Source organism: Acanthisitta chloris, unplaced genomic scaffold (assembly GCF_000695815.1).
Source record: "Acanthisitta chloris isolate BGI_N310 unplaced genomic scaffold, ASM69581v1 scaffold18590, whole genome shotgun sequence".
Lineage (NCBI taxonomy): Eukaryota > Metazoa > Chordata > Aves > Passeriformes > Acanthisittidae > Acanthisitta > Acanthisitta chloris.
Genome location: NW_008651332.1, coordinates 68,892 through 86,277, shown reverse-complemented (window position 1 = coordinate 86,277; position 17,386 = coordinate 68,892). Strand labels below are relative to the sequence as shown.

The 17,386-nt window shown below is 37.7% G+C and overlaps 1 protein-coding gene across 1 annotated transcript in view; it reads right to left on the bottom strand.

The window, feature by feature from the left end:
- The window catches only part of LAMA2 (laminin, alpha 2), a gene marked incomplete at its 5' end in the record, with an annotated part of 106,567 nt that overhangs the window by 22,431 nt on the left and 66,750 nt on the right, over positions 1-17,386 (bottom strand). The window contains 10 exons of the mRNA XM_009072898.1: positions 1,741-1,954; positions 2,767-2,943; positions 4,570-4,718; positions 6,038-6,050; positions 6,093-6,256; positions 8,368-8,488; positions 10,961-10,972; positions 12,699-12,837; positions 14,722-14,866; positions 16,807-16,969. Coding sequence (XP_009071146.1) covers positions 1,741-1,954; positions 2,767-2,943; positions 4,570-4,718; positions 6,038-6,050; positions 6,093-6,256; positions 8,368-8,488; positions 10,961-10,972; positions 12,699-12,837; positions 14,722-14,866; positions 16,807-16,969 — 1,297 coding nt within the window. The remainder of the gene's footprint in view (positions 1-1,740; positions 1,955-2,766; positions 2,944-4,569; positions 4,719-6,037; positions 6,051-6,092; positions 6,257-8,367; positions 8,489-10,960; positions 10,973-12,698; positions 12,838-14,721; positions 14,867-16,806; positions 16,970-17,386) is intronic.

Below are 17,386 nucleotides of genomic sequence, written 5' to 3'. Positions count from 1 at the left end.
GCACAACAGTGAGCATTAAACTAGACAATCCTTTTCACCTTGTTGTTGCCTGGTTCTTTATCTTTCTGTGGCAGCTTTACTGTTCTGCAAATTTGCTTACTTTCAACTCCAAACCGAAAGCTGCATCAGAGCCTTGTGTTACAACTACTCCACCTTGTGGGAATGAACCAAACCCGTTGTCCTAGTGCGTTAAAGGGACAATGTTTATAACTTTGGGGCTAGAAGTATGGTAATAACTGAGATGGAGCTTGCCTGTCTTGAACCCAAGGCTCCCATTTCCAGGCACACTGATGACTGCATGTGATATGGAGACTTCAGTAGTGCCTGACAAGTCCTTCTAGACAAAGCTGTGCTATATCTACCTGGCCAATGAAAGTGGCCATGAATCTCAAACACAAATATTAACAAGTTAGAGGGTTTGGACTATTTTTTGTACCATGTTTTTGTAGAAATCATACCTATGTTCGAAGAAAACCAGATAAAATTTCTGAAAATGAGTCAGTTAAACAAGAGCGACTGCAGCAATAAAGAATTCAGTTTCCTTTATCTCTAATTTATGGACTCACAGCCTCACTGAAAATGACAACTGTTTTTATTTGGTTGTGTTTTTATTTTGGTGGCTTTTATGCAAATAATTGTTAATATTAATCTCTGTGTCACACAGAAAAAAACAACACAAACAAATTTGGTGAGAAGGTGTGAAATGGGAATGAATATTAAAGTTGACCCAGTGTGGGAGCACTGTCCAAAATGGTGAAAAGATGTTCTGAAGCTAATCTGTGAGTAAATTTCAATATTACTGACTCTTTTGTATTTGATATGTAAAGGGAAGTTAACTACTCTGGTTCTTAACTTCTCAAAGCTCTCTTATAATGGTAGTATAAATCCTGATTCTGTAAATAGGCTCCTAAGTTGGGAATGTGCTGTCTTTTCACACTGTTTGGAAACCTCACTCATATTGATTGATGGCCTGCATAAACCTGTGGATTGCATGCAGGTCTAAGAAAATGCAAATAATTTTTCCTTCAATAATATCTTCTAGTGTATATATTATTCAGTTTAATATTTGTTTATGTAAACATATTTTCTGGACAGTAAAAAGTTGCATCGACTCTTTAAAGTGCTACACTTGTAACAGAAGAGGTCTCTTCATTAAATTTTGTTGTGTAAGGCTGCTTGCCACTGTCTACATATTTAAGATTTCTGGCAACAACAGCTGAGCTCAATATAGCAGTGACAGGGGTTTCATTTTCTAAGTCTCCTAAATAAAGTTATGGAATAGCAATGGAGGAATTGCCATGTCAAACAGATCTCCTGGTTTATCTTTTTCTTCATCCTGTCACTGACATGGCTGATACCATGTGCATCAGAGAACAGCACAAGAAATATCATATGACATGGATTTCCTATGGGAAAATTTCCCTTCCAACCCCAAACATATATTGCTTGGCTTACATCCTAAAGTATAAGGGTTTATGGCTAAGCATGCAAGCCAAACACAATTCTAATGCTATGTAATTCTTTAAATTACTGTTGTCATAACCCAAGCAAATGATATCAACCAGTTTTCCATTATCCACAAGTTTTACTGACCTGTAAGGTGTTCCCTTTGCCACAAAAATAGTAACAATTCAGCATGCTACTCCAAAGTGCTTCATTATTCCTGGTGTCTAGCCTTTCAATTTTGCCCAGAAAAAGACACTTTTCAAATTTTACCTGCCTGAAGTAATCTATACTTACAAGTGCTGAAGATAGAGATGGTGTTGGAGGAGAAGGAGCAGGAGTCGTCCTTGGCCCTACTTTCTCTCCATTAGTATCTGGTTCAGGTTGGACCAGGACTGTTGCATGAGCTGGTTTATCTTCATCCACAGGTGGCCTAACCTCTGGCTCTAGAGTGGGACATCGGCCAATATCTGCATTTTCAAAGGACACGGGTTGAGCAAAGTCCATGGGGCTGAGAACACATAAAGAAATTGATGTCTGCTATTAGTTTTTCTGCCTTTTTACCACCCATTTATAAAGAATAGCTATATGTTGAAGTATAATTTTACTTCACAGGACACAAAAGTCAGGATTCATCCCATCCTGTACAGATAGGTACAGGTACAGAAACAGGACACTTAAATTAGAGGTGATAGTCACATTGGCTTTCCTTCCTACAGTCAGTGCAGAGACACAGGTAGCCTCTTTTGCAAGCCTAGGTAGTTTCAATTACATTGCAGAGAAGTCCTTCTCTATGATGTACATCGATGGAGTGTGGGGTGACGAAGTCCTAATTTAAGTGCTTCAGATATGTGAAAGAAAGCTTTAGATGGGAATTTTCCATAGACGTTTTACTTTATTCACCATTCTCTTTCTTTCTACTTAAATGTACCTTCCAGATTACTGCACTTCCCACAAAGAAAATTGATTCCCATGGTGGTTCTCAGAATTTCTATACTCTTGGAGGTCAACCCTACTTAAAATAAAGTGTTATAGTGCACCATAAATACCTATTGCTGATGCACATCTTACTGCAGTATTACTGTTGAATTTCTCTGATTTTATGGATACACAGTGTTGGCTTGTCTGTGTAACAGTTCATTAACTGCACAGCCTATGGAGGGTATACTGTAGACAAAAAAGGAAGGGCATATAAAGAAAATGGATTATATTCTAGGACTTGCTGCTAGTATGATTCCTTGCGACAATGAATTTTCTTTTGGCGGGCAGGGTAGTTAACCAGACCTCATTAACTGGATATTTGTTGGCATCAGTGAGACTTACGTGGCATTAATGACAAGATTCCATATACAGCCTTGAAATGGTGGTATGTTCCTGAGGGGTGCAGTCTGAAACTGAGAAGAAGTACCTCCCACAAAGAGTCTCTTCACAGATACAGGCTGGTCTGATGGCAATCTCTGAGTCTGGACTTTGTCTTCATCAACTTGAACAGTAAACATCCTGTGCAAAAGATTTGAAAGCAAAGAAATATTTTACTCTGGTTATTGCTTGTACTGAAATCACCCCTTTGCAGGCCCCATTTACTCCTACACCAGCTATAACAGTGAAGAATCCAAATTATGTAATTAGCAGCTCACATTAAATGCATATTGACCACTAGAGGATTTTCAGCTACTGCTATGCTTCCTGGGTAGTTCTCTGACAAAGCTTGTCAAAATTATGCTGCAGGGAGGCAATATCAGATTGTAGTTGCATAAGAAATGTTTGTGGTGTGGCAACACTGACACAGCAAGGACCAAGCCTGCTGTACTGCAATGGGAGAGAGAAACATCCAGTGCTCAGCAGGTTAGGAACAGCATAGGGTCACATTTTGTTTGGACTCCCTATTTCCCTGTTTGTACAAGTTATTATCTTCATGCTGGGGGACAACCTCTGCCACAGATCAACCACAGAGACATGCCATACACTTTTTAGAGATCTGGTAGCTTTTTCTTGGGGAGATGGAGTAAGAAAATCACAGACTGTTCACCATGTTCATACAGGTGCTATAATTCGTTCCCATGGGTAATACACATAGCACAAGTCAAAGACAAAGCAGACTCATGGAATATACTGCTAACATTGAACAGAGGAAGGTAGAAGCCCCTGAAGCACAGCACCACTGGCTGACCAATATGTTTCTGACAAAACCCCTCACTTTTGTCAACTGCAAAATTATATTGAACTCCAATATTCTTCCTTAACTATAATTGAGATGTTAGCAGCTGACTATTGAAAATGTAAATTCAAAAGAGTCTTCTTTCTGATTTTTTTTAAACAACACAGAACATTGTGCATAGTGCACTAATGTGCTGAGTGTCTGTACAAAATGTACACATTTGTATGTTCAAGAGTCCATAATAAATCCTGCTTGGAACAAGGGCTATTCCAGGCCACAAATAATACTGACTGCCTGAGTCCTACACAGCAAAATAGTGCCGATTCTAATCACTTTTTGAATGGTGAAGAGTAAGACATTTTTACAATGCCTGAGAAGGGGCAAAGGAATTAAAGTGAAATTATGTTTAAAACAACATGGTCTGAGAAGGTCTGCAATGGCTTTTCCAGGAAGAATGACTGTGGGACTCTGTGTCTTCACTGTTTTGCCATATTTATCTAGGCACCACTGTAACCCTATGCATAGACATTACATCTCAAAAAGGCTACAGGCTGCTATGCTGATGCTGTTAATACCCTTTGAAAATGTTTGTTTTCTTTATGTCCTGAAAAGGCGATTTACTTTACTGCAGCATTATTTCTCATCCACATATTCTATTAATAAAATATATTTGCCAAAAATCACAAAGTTGAAGATGCCAATGAGAGATAATGAGAGAAAAGAGAGAACAAGAGAGATGCAGCTGGCTGGAGAAACAGGCTGATAGCCTAGGAAAGCATGTAAACCTAACACCGCAGAAAATTAAGCACTATCAGAGACTTCTAAAAATTTCTGGATAATGATGGAATTACACTAATATTTTTCTGTCTCAGCAGAAGCATTGACATAGATTGCCAAAGATATAAATGCATTTTCTTTGTTGAATTAGCTGTGCTGTGTGGTCTGTAGCACTTCTAGGTATTGGTTACCCTTTAGCTCGTTCTATCCGGACGGAGTGTGCTCGGCCGTCGTGAAACTCTCCAGCCTCTGGTCTGATGGTGATTCTGTAGGGATCCCGGAGCCCAGTGGAGATATGCACTTCTAGTCGACCTCTGTTCAGGAACACTGCATAGTAGGCCTGCAACGTATATGTTGGTATGAAAAGGTAAGTTACATTGGGAAAGTAATTATTTCACTTAGTTTTACATTAGTGTGTATATTTTATTGTCTTACACTGGTTTTTAATTTGCTCACTATAGAGAAGACACTGTCGTTTCAGTTCTGCTGCTGCTGCTACATTCAGACTCTTGTATTTTTGTACTGAGGAATGGGTAAAATGAGGTCATGCTGTGAAACCTCAACAAAAGATTTAACTCTCTGCGTACCTATTTTCAGGGAAGGATGGAGACTTGTAACAATAAAAATCAGAAAAACTGTAGGTTAGATGACCTTGTCTTAAACCCATCAAGCCCTGAATACTATTGATCTCGGTATGAGTTCTGCATTTGGAGGACTGGCAAATTATGCCAGTAGTTACTCTAGCACCAATATCACATTACAGCGGATTTCAGGATCTAACCTGCAGTTACTATAGTGATAAGTGGTCATGTTCACTTTTGTGACCTGAAGAGCTGGAAAATGATAAAAGAGCCCGTACCCTGAAGTTACTGTCATGCAGGTGAGTCATTATAATGTGCTGTCCCTGGAGTGTGTTCCTCCAGGTCACTGAGATCTCTCTTCCAAAACAGGCAGAAAGGAGAATAATGAAATATCATTTCCCAGAAGTCCTGAAGAAAGAATGCATCAAAGCATTCTGTTTATTGCTGCTGTAGTATGTCTGTCTGTCAGGATTTTAATTAATCAAGATTTGAATAATTTCTTTACCAGTTAGTCAATTGGACACTCTGGATTTATATAGCAGGTTTGTGTTTTATGGGAGAGAAGGAGAGGCTGGAGCACTCGAGTCTTATATCCCACAGCAGTGACCCCAAACAAGGGGCTTATCTTATACTGCTTTCGCCAGTATATTTTTTTCTTTTGGTCTGAGAGGAATTAGAATGATCCTCATTTATGTCTGTACGAACAGGAATGAGAGAGTTTCAGAGCATTAATAGTGCATAAGTAGTCCTCAGAATGAGTGAAGAACAGTATTTTCTAATATTTAGGTTTCATTAAAAAAACCAACGAGGAATATTATAAAATCCCGAATCTGCTGCTTAGCAACAGGCACTGGATGTCTTACTGTAAATCTGTAAGAGAAACAGTTACTTCAATGCAAAAAACAATTCTGACCTTCTATCAGATTCTTCATCAGATAAAGGATAACATTAGAAATAATTTATCGCCAAACACTGAATCTTAATTTAAGCATAAACATCTGATAGTGTCTTGAAACAAACAAATTGAAAGTTCAGTAAAATTGTGGGTTTTCTTTATCTCTTGCTAGGTTCCTCCTACCTGTCCTGTCTGTCTGCGCTTTCTTCTCAGAGCGGCAGCTTTCCTCACAGAGTACCTGCGCTTTCTCCTGGGCAGGACAATTGTGCCACTTGTGCCAAACAAGATGATCCCAGACTCATTTTTGGTGCTGAAGGAGAGATTGATTTCTGTGCCCGTGTCAAAGGAGACAGGCTGCAGTTCCACAAAACCTGGCTTGAAGAAGCTAACTGTATAAATGTTCTGTAGGAAGAAGAGGACAGGAAAGGACATTAGTGGAATCAAAGGCAAAAGTATGAACACACAGGAGGATTCTTAACTAAAACAATAAACTATGTAAATATCACTGGTGTGAAGAGATGGAAAGTAGTAATAAACACTCAGCAATTTACTCCTTAAAGTGTTGTGCAAACACAAATTTACCTGTTTACATCTGGCATCATTAGTGTATTTCTGGAACCCTGTCTTACAGGAAGGCAAAGTTCCTGTCTCATGTCAGTATACCCTCTTGGAATAAAAATAACTGCTCATGGGTGTGGGGTTTTTTTTAATATGAATATTTTCCATTGAGTTAATACAGCTGGATTTTGCTTTTAAATCAATCCAATAGGTAACAACAGTCAATATGAACATAAATTAGATTCTATTATTTGTCAAATGTGCCCAGAAAATACTTTTCATTAATAAGTCATTATTGCTTCATTAAGCACCACTGCTTTCTTGATTACTAAGACTCACAAATGAAGCATCATTGCATGTGGTCCAGCTCTTTGGACATTAGTAGTCATTAACACAACTTAAAGAGGCATTAAGAAAAAAGTTTAAATTGGCACATTTAAATAATAGAATGCAGAGCCAGTCTTTATATTTTGCTTTTACATCACTTTTCCTGCATATCCCGTTTTGTACAATTAGAATATTTTATTTCCCCAGCAAAATGGTTAATTCAATTAGATTTCATACTCTGAAACCTCAGGTGTTACAAAATAACACGAAAAGCAGAGAACACTTAAGATTCATAGCAACAGAAGAAAAGGAACAGAAGTGTCCTTCTTTCCTATTCCAGAAAGAACCTACAATAAATGAAAAGAAATATGAACCTCTGTATCAATTTTTGCTGTAACCAAATTTGCAAGATTTAAACAATCTGTTTGTTAGCAGTTTAGCTTTATTGCAAACTTGAAATCTTCAAATTATGGATCTTATAACAGATCCATGTAGTCTAATATCCTGTCTGAGAGTCCTACTGTTGTGTGCTTTTTGCTCTAACGAAGGCCAGAAGTACAAAGGATAAATACAGCAAAATAGGGCCTTGTCTTTATTTTGGCCTGGTCAAGTTGCAGTCACTGTTCAAAGGAAATTTTAAGTGTTTTGTAGAAAATAATGTTTGGAGAGCATCAGGATAATAACAACTCCAAGGAAATTTTAAGTGTTTTGTAGAAAACAATGTTTGGAGAGCATCAGGATCATAACTCATTTGGATTTACTGTAGTGATATCTGATATGGAACTCCAGATCTTACATCTGCTTGCAAAACTATTTTAAACAGTATAGATTTCCAGGGAAGAAATACAAGCTATTTCTTGGGAAACAAATGTCACTGGAAGTAATTTTTAAATACAAAGACTTTTCCATGGAAAATTACTACATTCTGTATGGAATTTCAGATCAGATTCCACGAATTCTATACACATTGAAAGTCTGTTAATTGCAAGCAGCAACAATTGAAAGTAAATGGACCCGAGTTGTACTTAAATCTAAAATAACAACACCAATTTTGCACATTCTTACTTATCAGTAAGAAATGTGCCTTCCAGCTCAGTGGTAGCTCATAACAGTAAATGCTCTACATTTGCTGTCATAAAGGTGGCTGTTCCAGCTATTCCCAAGCAGATTGTGATTTTCAAAGTACTTCAGGTTTTATGCAGTGAATGACTTTGTAACAACAATTTTTTAAAAAAAATTAAATCCTTGCATTTTATGTGCATCAACGCTTTTTAATTTTTGCAATGTTGTTACTGCCTACTTCTATCCTCATTAATGTCAATAATTCTCATTTTCATCTTCTGAAACAAAACTAGATCACTGCTATGCAGTTCAAAAAATCCTACCCTTTAGGGATATCACAACTAGCCAGGGATACTGTCCAAGAAGGTAGGATATGAAGAACTGGTCTACTTGCTGAATAGAAAGACTTGTCTTTCTTTCTGTTAAATGTACCTGTTTGGATTTTCAGGTTAAATTCCTGTGTGTGTCTGAATATGCCTTATATAATTAACATATTATGCCATAAAATCAGAAACCAGAAAACATTTATACCCATTAAGACCAAAATACATGGAAATCAGACTAACCTCTAGTGTGCATCCTTTGGTTAGACCAACAAAATCAGGACTACTCAATATATTGTATGGTGTCCTTGAAATTTCAATGTCTTTGAGGCAGCCTGTATATTTCTCTAAGTTCACTTCAGGCCTAAAAAACATTTAGAAGTACAACGTGTTTTCAAAAATAGAGTTTAAGGAGAGCCCAGTCAGCCAGACACACACACATACACTTTCAGATGCACACAAGCTTGATTTTTTTTTTAGCTACACACACAAATGAATATATGTTGCCTTCTACCATCTATCAGCACACATTGCACCCTGCCTTGCATCACTCAAAGGTGTAACAGGACATTCATCTCATTTCCAATTCATAACAGTCCTCTTTTTCTTTCTTTAGGTTTTTCATTGGTTGTTGTACTTTTTTTTCCTTTGGTAAAGGAATGCTGTCACCTTGGGGGTTAAAATGCAGTGAACTATGAAATAAGGAAGTTGTTCCTTAGGCAAAGCAGAAAGATGCAAGCTAGGGAGTCATAACAGTAAGGACAGACCTTAACTGGAAGATATATTTCATTCCTCTTTTTGCATGGTAGGTCCTAATGAAAGATGCAGACTAGCAGCATACAAATATTTTGAATAAAGTTTTTGCCAATATGCTTTAGGAATGCAGTCAGGTGGAGTGACATTTGTTTTCTAGGTATTTTATATTCCCAGTATCTTTCTTATCAAAATAGCTGCATACTTTCTTATGGCACAGCAATACATTTGACTTTCTCAGGCAGTTAAAGAAAAGCAAACACTTGGGTTTGATACAGAACGTAACTGTCCATCCAAGAGAGGAAAATACTGTAACAGAATTAAAGTTCCATAGTTTGACTCATCAGTTGGCTGACAGAAGATATTAGAAACCCCTTGAAAGTAACACCAAAGCTATCACACTTGAATGCAAATGTATGATTTCCCAGGCCTGGGAACACCAGAGTGAGACCATAACAGCTGGCAGCATCTGAACCAGGCTTGCCAGAAGAAAAGCCTTATAAAGTCACTTCAGAAAAAAATGTTGTCATTCATACCATGAAGACTAAATCAAAAAAGAAAAAAATCCCACGAGTTAATTCACTGACAATATCACCCATGAGTGTTTACTAGAATATCTGAATAATATGAATAGCTCAAAGAAAGAAAAATTATTTGAAAAACAGATAAGGAGTTAAAACTGGGGGAAGGAATATGGGGGGAAGCAACAAACACTTCAGCTACCTGGAAGGAAAGAAAAAATTTAAAAAAATGTTAATTACAAAACAAACTATTTTGCACAGGTACTAATCAGCTGCATGTTTTGGTACTAAAAGCCATTCTTTGCTTTATAGCCATCCTAGCAAGCATGATGGATTCTCTGGCAAATTAGTATCCTCTACATAAGTTCAAGTAAGCAGCTGGTTTACTAAAACGATCCATATGCTGCTTTATTTAGAGTCAAGTAGCTATGGGCACCTTTCATTTTTCTTTTTTTCCCCCTAGCTCTTCCCCAGTTCCTTGAACTTATCTTCCCAGCAGCAGAATAGTTTTGCTCTATCACAGTCAGCAGTGCATATAGTCTCCTGTCTTTGTGTCCTCATCCTGTCCTGTTACAAGCAGTTGCTGTTATCTTATAATTCCCAACCCATGTCACAGAATCACAGACTAAGGTTGGAAGGGGCCATAGTGGGTCATCTGGTTAAACCCCTTTGCAAACAGCAACACTTGCTTCATGTTTTCTTAAGACTTCCTTTTTTCCCTTGTTCCCTTCCAAAACATACCAAACAAGGCCAAAGTTCACTCAGGTCTTGCATTAATTCTTGGCCCTTTTTTTTTGTTGTTTTGTTTTGTAGTTTTGCTTTGTTTTGATTTTGTTTTGGGGTTTGTTTGTTTGTTTGGGCTTTTTGGCCAAGCTAAGATCAGTTTCAACAGAAAACAAGTGTCAATTTCTGGAGCTTGGGAGGAAATAATCTTTCTGAGGATCAGGGCAGGGGAATGGGGGTGAAATTGCATTTTTCCAATTCAAGCCAGGGATTAAGCTGCAAAACACTGTAGTTCAATTCCTATCTGAGTATATCAAAGCAAAGTACTGGATACAAATAGCTGCATACTGGAAACACAGTCAGAATTAGGTGACCTCCCCTCCCTCCCCCTCATCCTCCTGTTCTTAAACTGAGAAGCGGCAAATATCACAAAAATCTGCACTTTGCTTTCATACCCTCCTCAGCAGCTGCTTCACTGCCTCCAAGCACAGCACTCACACGGGACTACATCGCTCTCCCAGCCTGGAGGTCGGAGCCAAAGTCAGCAGTACAGCTGCAGCTTTGCTTCCAAGGCATTCCAGTGATGCAAACAAACACAGCTGAAGCAGCTGCACGAAGAAACTAAAAGCTGCTTGTGAAGGTGTGTGCACAGCGTGTAATAGGACAGTGCTAAGCACTCGAGAGCAGCTTTGCTAGCTGTGGCAGGAGCAACTCTCTGAACTAACAGCCTTAGTGCAACAGCTGGTGAAAACACTGCCCACGCGCTGCCGCACCACCTGAGCTTCTGAGCTGCACCTACTACACCATGCAAGTCATGCAAGTAATCTGATTATTTTTACCTTGCTTTCATACTGGGGTGAGAAAGACAGACAAAAAAAAAAAGAAAACAACAAAATTGCATTAATTGTAGCAAATTGTACTTAATGTATTGTTATTTCATGATACTTACTAGCAATGTTCAAACCTTTCACAGTCAAGCAGATATACATTATTTACAAACAACTTCTAATAAAAGGTGAGATTCTATGTACACTATCAGGCTATAACAATTAACGGGTTTACTCTGCAAACAGCTACCTTAAAGTGTAATATATCAGAGGGCTTTTATAATTTATTACTATACTTGGTTGTGAGTAAAAGCAAACCATGTAAAAGAATTTGGCAGAACTGACATGACCTGATAATTACAAAGTCATGGATACCTCAGTGGCCATTGTTTGCAGTAGCTCAGCTTTGCCCTAATCCTCCTTTCACTACTTTTGATTCTAATTTACCATAACATTCATCTTGCCTCAGACACTGATGAATCATAGCTGCAGGCAAAATGCTTACCACAGGTCCAAGTAGCTGTGGTACACTGATTTTCTAAGCAACCACAAAGGAAGTGGAAGATAATTGCTCTCGACATTTTGTTATACACTGGTGTGATTTCACAATTACATAATACAGTGTTATACTTCATGAGTAAAATAGATCTTAGGTCTTTTTACTGCTGGGTGACTTGACATCAGAGGTCAGTTATTATCCTAATAAATTAACAAATATGTCCATTCTTTTAGTTGCAGAACAGTCTGTGGACTAATCACAACAGTTCCTTGTGCACAAGACCTCTTCAAGGCTGTCATTATGCCATGTCGTTAAAGCTGACATAGATTAATGGGCTTGTTTCTGTATTGCTCATCTGTTCATTGTAGCACAGAATTCTCTTGTTCTTGTCACTGCAAAACTGCTGAATATTCATTTAAACTTTAAGTAACTTTTTTGGTCTATTTAAAGCCATGTAATAAAGTCACTAAATGCAAGTATATGTTATTCCATTTCTTTAATGTAATAAAGTCACTAAATGCAAGTATGTTATTCCATTTCTTTCGTTTATTTAAGATGAAAATAAAGTCTATGAATAATACTATGCAATATTTAAAAAATAAATACTGGGAATTTTATTTATGTAAGAAATTTGAGATCAGACTTCTGAAGGGAAAAGGTTACCGTATTTCATTCTACTTATACTAAATGTATCAAGAGTATTGTATCATATACTTGAAGTCCTGAATACAGGAGACTTTTCTCTAAGGAGTTCAGGAACTTATGCCTACAAATAATCTTAAATGATATCTAAACAAAATATTTTAATACGTATTTAAAGCAAACTGACATTGATCATGCAAAAACATGGATACCAATTTAACAGTAGAGTAGTTTGTAGTTCAATTTTTCTACTCATACACAAGGTAAGCACCTAATTTTGTGGAGGTATGGAGCCACTTCTATAAATCTGCAGTCACAAATTCCATTCATCAGATGAAAAAATATTTAAAAAGTCAGGTACATGGTGGTTCCTGCACAGTATCACAAAGCATTATTTCCATTGTATTTGTGTAAGGTGAGCTGTGTGAAATACACTGAAATACATAACATATGCATATAAAATATTGCTCTGCCATGGCAATATAAGGTACATGGGGAATTCACCATTCACTTACTGCAAGTGAACTAGAGAAAAAATACAGAAAATAAGATTACATTGCATTTACATCCCCTTACCAAAGGTAAAGAAATTGGTTTGAGCCACATTACCTTAGATTTCTCAGGGTGGGCAATCCCCCAAAATATATTTTCTCATGTGCTTTTAAGTTGAGTCCAAAGTGGCTGCCTGAAGAAGTTGCTGCTATGGTCTCTTCTTCATTGGTGTCTATGTCTACAATTGACACGTTGGCTGAAAGATATTTGAGATTGGTTTCAAAATATCAGACATGAGCAATGCTGTTCTAATGTAAGAAACCAATGGAGAAATATTTTGAGGGTTAGCAGGTGAGGGGAGAGGCAAGGAGGGCTGTATTTTGCAATCAAGACACTGGATTTCCACACTTACTATGGGCAGGGAAAGACATCTGCACTTTCCCCTTTTTCCATAACAACCTGAAAAGCTATAGCAATTCTGTATGCTTTATTTTTATATAGTCTCTAAACCTGTTTCAATTTGGTGTGTCCTTTGTGTCACTGTAATTCGGAGCTAACACTTCAGGAAAAAGTCAAGACAGGAGAGGTCATTTTATGTTTAATTTGTGAACTCACTCCAAAGACTGTCACTTGAACAGGATTTTTTAGCGTGAGAGTTTGTTAAGCATTGTCATTATGTGCCTCAGAGACTGGGGATGAGTCACTCTAAACCATTTTCAAACCCAAATCAGTCAGTTGCTGTCGTGTCTAATTTCAGTCTGGAGCCAGCAATATGCTACATACAACCATCCTATTTAAGTGCTTGTTCCATGTATATTTTAATGTACGGATTAATACAGAACATAAAGTTCAGTAAAAGAGATAAGACTCAGTCAAAAATGCTTAGCAATTAATACAGAACATAAAGTTCAGTAAAGGAGATAAGACTCAGTCAAAATGCTTAGCGTACCCAGAGGAAGACAGGGCTGTTCTACCATAGGGATGAAAAGAATGGATTCCTTCCTTCCTTCCTTCCTTGAGAACTGAATGTGGGATAGACTTCCTTGCTGTATCTTACTGAAAACAGATTAATTTTCCTTTCATTTCTATAGCTGTATCTTCTTTGTAAATACATGAAATTTGAAAGCTATTAATAAATTACAATTATGTGACATTGTATATTACCTTAATACCTCCTGAATTAAGTATGAACTAAGGCAACAGGCTAGCAATAAAGCATTCCTCCTCTAAAGGTGCAGCAGATCTGCCAGTGAGAACTCTGAATTATTTCAGCCACTGTCCCAGCTCTCAAGTCTACTTCAGCCAAATGACGAGGGAGTGGGACTGTGTTTGAGGTATGCAGGCCACGTAGAGAGATGGCACTGCAGGGGGCACAGGAGGAGGAGTGTGTTCACAGTGACCCTGAAGATTCAGAATGCAGTAAGACTTCAGGCTACAAAGACACAGAGTACGTCACAGTTGTAATAAACAAAATTAATTTTGCTCAGGTAAGATTCTACCAGTCCTATAACTAGATTACAAATAAACAAGGGGTATGCCAGCACGATAGCCAGCATTTTTCGTGATATTATCAAATGCCACTACTTCACATTTTGTGCCAGCAACAGGTTAAAGAATTATTAGCACATCTGGTGATGTTCCCTGTTGTTTTGATGCAGATTCAGATCATAGCACACTGCATATGATTAGGGAAGATAAAATAGTTGTTTTGTTTGCTTGCTGAGATATTGTACTATCAGTACTAAAGTAATTTGTTTTTTTAAGTGTTCCGGTATATGCTGAGCATGAGAGGACTGTACCACACAAAAGCTATGTCCTAACAAAAGTCACACAGGTGTGTTTCATGATTTGGAACAGCATCAGGGAACTGATTGAAAAGGATTCTTTTTTCTCCACTCAGGAGAATTTGAGAATGTAACTTACGTAACTGTGTAACAGAATTATGCCTGAAAAATGGGCTATCTGTTCATTAGGCCCATTTGACAGTGCAATCACTCACATGCAACTCAACTGTAGCTGAACAAAGAAGTTGCTAAATCATTAGAACATTATAATTCCCACATCTTCCCTATGATTAGATGTCTAGCTGTACTGCACAGGTAATTGAGAAAGTCACGGTGTTAACACCATGGGAACTTACCTTGTTTTTGAATTCTTGACAGAGTGAAAGATTTCCATTTGCCATCATTATGATTTTGGTTGCTGGTAACCGAAGCTGTACCTGAACCCAGATCATAGCTGACTTTTATACGCCCACCACTGAGTTCTACACTCATGAAATCCTTCTGGTAATGAAAAGGATTAGATATACAATTAGGATTCTTGTTCATTTTGGTAAGAGGCATATTACATTAAGTAAACACTTTCTAATCCTGGGTGACAATAAAAACTTTTTTCAAGCTTTTAAAACACCAACTACTTAGGCACTTACTGCCCAGGACTGCAATGTACAAAAAGTCTCATGCCAACAAGTTCTTTTTTTCCCCTTTTATTCTCTTTTGGATTGCTAATTTAGTTGAAATTTTGCTAACAGCTTTGCTGGAGTTTTGATGGGATGTCTGTACTTTTATTTTCTAAGACTGAAGACAGAAATAAACATTATAATAACCTGAGACTAATACTCAGCTTTGAGTACACATCTGTACTATAATTAATGTATTTACTACATACCTCAGCAAGATTTAAACTTGCAAGGTAGAAAACAAGAATAGCAAAGATAGCAAAACAGGCATGTTTTACCAGGTTTTCCATATGTACTGATGGAGCAACAGAGAGCTGTGAACTCTCTTATTTTCATCAACCACTGACACCAATATCTAAACAGCAACTGGAGATGGCTGACTGGAGCAATGGTATGTGCTGCAGTATCTACAGAAAAAGAGCTGGCAGGATACAAAGAGCACAACAAATAGCCAGGGAACTGGACAGCATGAAAGGCATTATGTAGTTAATGGTGGAAGTATGACCCAGGACATGAATGTACCAGAGAAATTTTAATTACCATTTACTCATGGCCAGTTCCACCTTTTCTCAGAGTAAAATTTGACTAACTCAGTATTAGGCAGGTCTATCCTTGCATCACTAGAAAGAGCATCCTCAAAGTTTTTATACAGTGGGACAGTATCTTAAGAGACAAAATGTATCAGGGTCCAACTGCCTTCCAGCTCCCAGTGATTTTCAGATGTAAAAGCAAATAAATTTTTTTTGTAGATAACTACATAATTAATAATACTTATACAAAATAATCAAAATAATTACATTAATTATACTTTAGGTATTCAATTATAAAAGTGAATTAGAAAAGCTACATAAATACTCCATTATCATAATAAAATGATAGCTTTTGCTGTAGTCAGTCAGGAGGAGCACCCTTCTCTCCTTGATAATTCCAGCTTTTCTGATAATTCTTTCCAAAATACAGGAATCTGAACTAAGACTGATTTACACAAACACAGTTTTTGTAAAATAGTGAGTGCTCAGTAACTCTTCAAGACATCAGTAAGAACTGCTGGACATAATTTCTGGCCCACATGAAAAGGCTAAGGAAAGGACTCTGTCCCCAGTCAGTCATGCAAATCAATCTGGATCAGAGATTCAGAAGAGGAGTTATTCAGATCGGGACAGATGTCTTTATTAATGATTTCTCCCAGTTATCCGCACACATTTGATACCGTGTGTGAATAAAAACCTTGAACAACTTTATAACTAACATTTCTGTTCTCTATTTTAGCTGTAAAAGGCACCATTCATGGATCTTGCAAAAATAAGATCACCATTACATCCTATTTGTTGTACTATTAAGTCCTCCTTTGACGCCTCTCCCATTAAACACAAACTTTTTATCTGTCGGACTTCTATATAAGACTCATCTCTTCCTATATTCTCCCTGCCCATACACTATGATACTTTTAACTATTACTATACAGCCACAATTGAAAAATGTTGTGAACATTTGGGATAAATGAAAATTTATTAATAATTTCAGGAAAACTGGAATTCTTCTCAGTCTAACACAGTGTTCCCCAGTCAGTAAACACTAGCTAGTCAACTTCCACATTGTAACTTTGTCTTCACTCGGAGAGCAGTGAAGCGTCATACTAGGCAACATCATAGCAGGACAGTGCTATGCTAAATTACTACTAGTTTTCATAATCTGATAAATTCAGCCACTGCAAAGATGGCATGAAACCTGTAAGGAGTGTGGAGGTTAGCTGGTTGTTCTTACCAAGTCATCAGTAGCAAGATACATCAGCAGGGCATTTGATGAGAAGGTCCTGAATTTGAACATGACTGTGGAAATATTGGGGTTCCAGCGAATCGGGCGGCTCACCATGGCATAGCTGTCACCATCGAACTGGACTGTCCCTTCACCATCTGCCACCTGTGGACTGTAAAGGGAAATTCCAACCATTTTCTTTTGCCATGTGAGGTTAAAAGGAAAAGTGGGGTCTAGGGTAGTGTGGGGACATCTGCTGGGAGTCTTCCTGAACTTGGTTTGATTTCATATCAAACCCATGTTCTGACAAGTGAGGCTGCAAGGTCAGCTCAGCAGCTGTCCAACACAAAACCACATCTTGGAGGAAGGTGGAAGAGAAATATGTCACATGATCTATCCCATTGTCTGTAATGGCTCATTTTGCAATCCTCAATGTAAAATAGCATTATGTACTTTTTCATCTTGTAATAAGTCCTGGTTTTGCCATTGTTGGCCATTTCACAACTGCTGGAGGGTCCAAGACTGCAAACCCTGGAAACTCTGATTCTCTATGTATCCACAAATTACAAGCATTACAAGAGCAGAAGCA